The following is a 1558-nucleotide window of genomic DNA, read 5'->3' as shown; positions in this document are numbered from 1 at the left end:
ATGACATGGAACGACTTGAAACTGCACAACTCAATTCTGTGTAAAGAGCCTAACGCATTGCTCATGACTCTTATCTACTCATTGATGACATGGAACGACTTGAAACTGCACAACTCAATTCTGTGTAAAGAGCCTAACGCATTGCTCATGACTCTTCTCCACTCATTGATGACATGGAACGACTTGAAAGTGCACAACTCAATTCTGTGTAAAGAGCCTAACGCATTGCTCATGACTCTTCTCCACTCATTGATGACATGGAACGAGCCCCCCCCCCCCAGTGGCACATCGGTATGTCTGCGGACTTACAACGCTAGAAATCGGGTTTCGATACCCGTGATGGGCATAGCACAGATAGTCCACTGTGTAGCTTTGTGCTTAATTACAAACAACGACATGGAACGACTTGAAATTGACACAACTCGATTCTGTGTATTATATAAACGTTGATGCCTGTCTATCGACCTGCTTGTTTGTGTATACTTATTAAATAATTTATGACGTAATTCTAGCCTCGAACAATACCAGATTTTTATTACAATAACTGAAATACAGAACGTTTTAATTTTGTGCACGAATTTTTGATGATCACGTGAATTACTTCCCTTATGATAGGTAATGCAACCACTGTATTTTTTCTTCTATCTGTCTGTCTGTGTTTTAATAAAGTTTTTTTAAGTTATCTCGCGCGTCTTTTTTTTTCTTCTGGAAAGATACATACACGTCATTGTAAAGTTTTGCTATAACTTTTAAATGCGGTAATGGAAAATAAATAAATATATATATATGTGTTTGTGTGTAAATGTTTAAATGAATCAATAAAAGAAACTTTAGAGATCAGTCGAAGTTTCCATGGTAATTAACATTCGTATTCTCTTTGCCTTCACGAGAGGTCGCTTTTTTTAGCTAATCAGTATCTTTTTCTTTTTTTTTTTTTTGAAGTTGAAATTGATTTAGTCGTGTTAAACTGGTTACAGAAGTGTGCCGAATTACTAACGCTTTATTCCCATCTTTCTATATATGACGTTCTTATGCTAATTAGATCGTCTTACATTGGTATACAAGAGGTCAAAAACTAGAAGTTTTACCTGTTTGGTTTTGTTGCAACAGGTCTGGTTCCAGAATCGTAGGTCGAAGGAAAGGAGAATGAAGCAACTGAGCACTCTCGGAGCTCGCCGTCACTTCTTCAGAAATCCTCGGCGGGCCATGCGGCAGCTACGACCAGGAATGTCTCCCGACGGACTTGACGATAGTCCCGATATGGTCCTAGGGCCCAACGCTGGCTACAGTTATTTTTCCGGTACGTATTGATCTCTAGCATAGACATCTTTATTTGTCTTATTAAGCCACTGAAGAGTCTGGTTATGTAGAATCAATTAGTAAAAGATTTTCATTGAAGTTTGAATGGATGACGAATCCAAAATTATTATATAAATATACTTGTAATAGATAGTTCTAGAAGTATGCATGTAATGGTTAGTTCTAGAAATATACTTGTAATGGTTAGTTCTAGCAATATTCTTGTAATGGTTAGTTCTAGAAATATACTTGTAATGGT

At 37.1% G+C, this 1558-nt stretch overlaps 1 protein-coding gene across 1 annotated transcript in view; it reads left to right on the top strand.

The window, feature by feature from the left end:
- The window catches only part of LOC106468635 (LIM/homeobox protein Lhx1-like), a gene marked incomplete at its 3' end in the record, with an annotated part of 42448 nt that extends 41148 nt beyond the window's left edge, over positions 1–1300 (top strand). Inside the window, exon 4 of the mRNA XM_013929063.2 lies at positions 1111–1300. Within this exon, the coding sequence (XP_013784517.1) occupies positions 1111–1300 (190 nt within the window). The remainder of the gene's footprint in view (positions 1–1110) is intronic.
- Between the last annotated feature and the right edge of the window lie 258 nt (positions 1301–1558).

The sequence above is a fragment of the Limulus polyphemus genome, unplaced genomic scaffold, assembly GCF_000517525.1.
Source record: "Limulus polyphemus unplaced genomic scaffold, Limulus_polyphemus-2.1.2 Scaffold3092, whole genome shotgun sequence".
Taxonomy (NCBI): Eukaryota; Metazoa; Arthropoda; class Merostomata; order Xiphosura; family Limulidae; genus Limulus; species Limulus polyphemus.
This window is presented reverse-complemented; position numbering and strand designations above follow the sequence as displayed.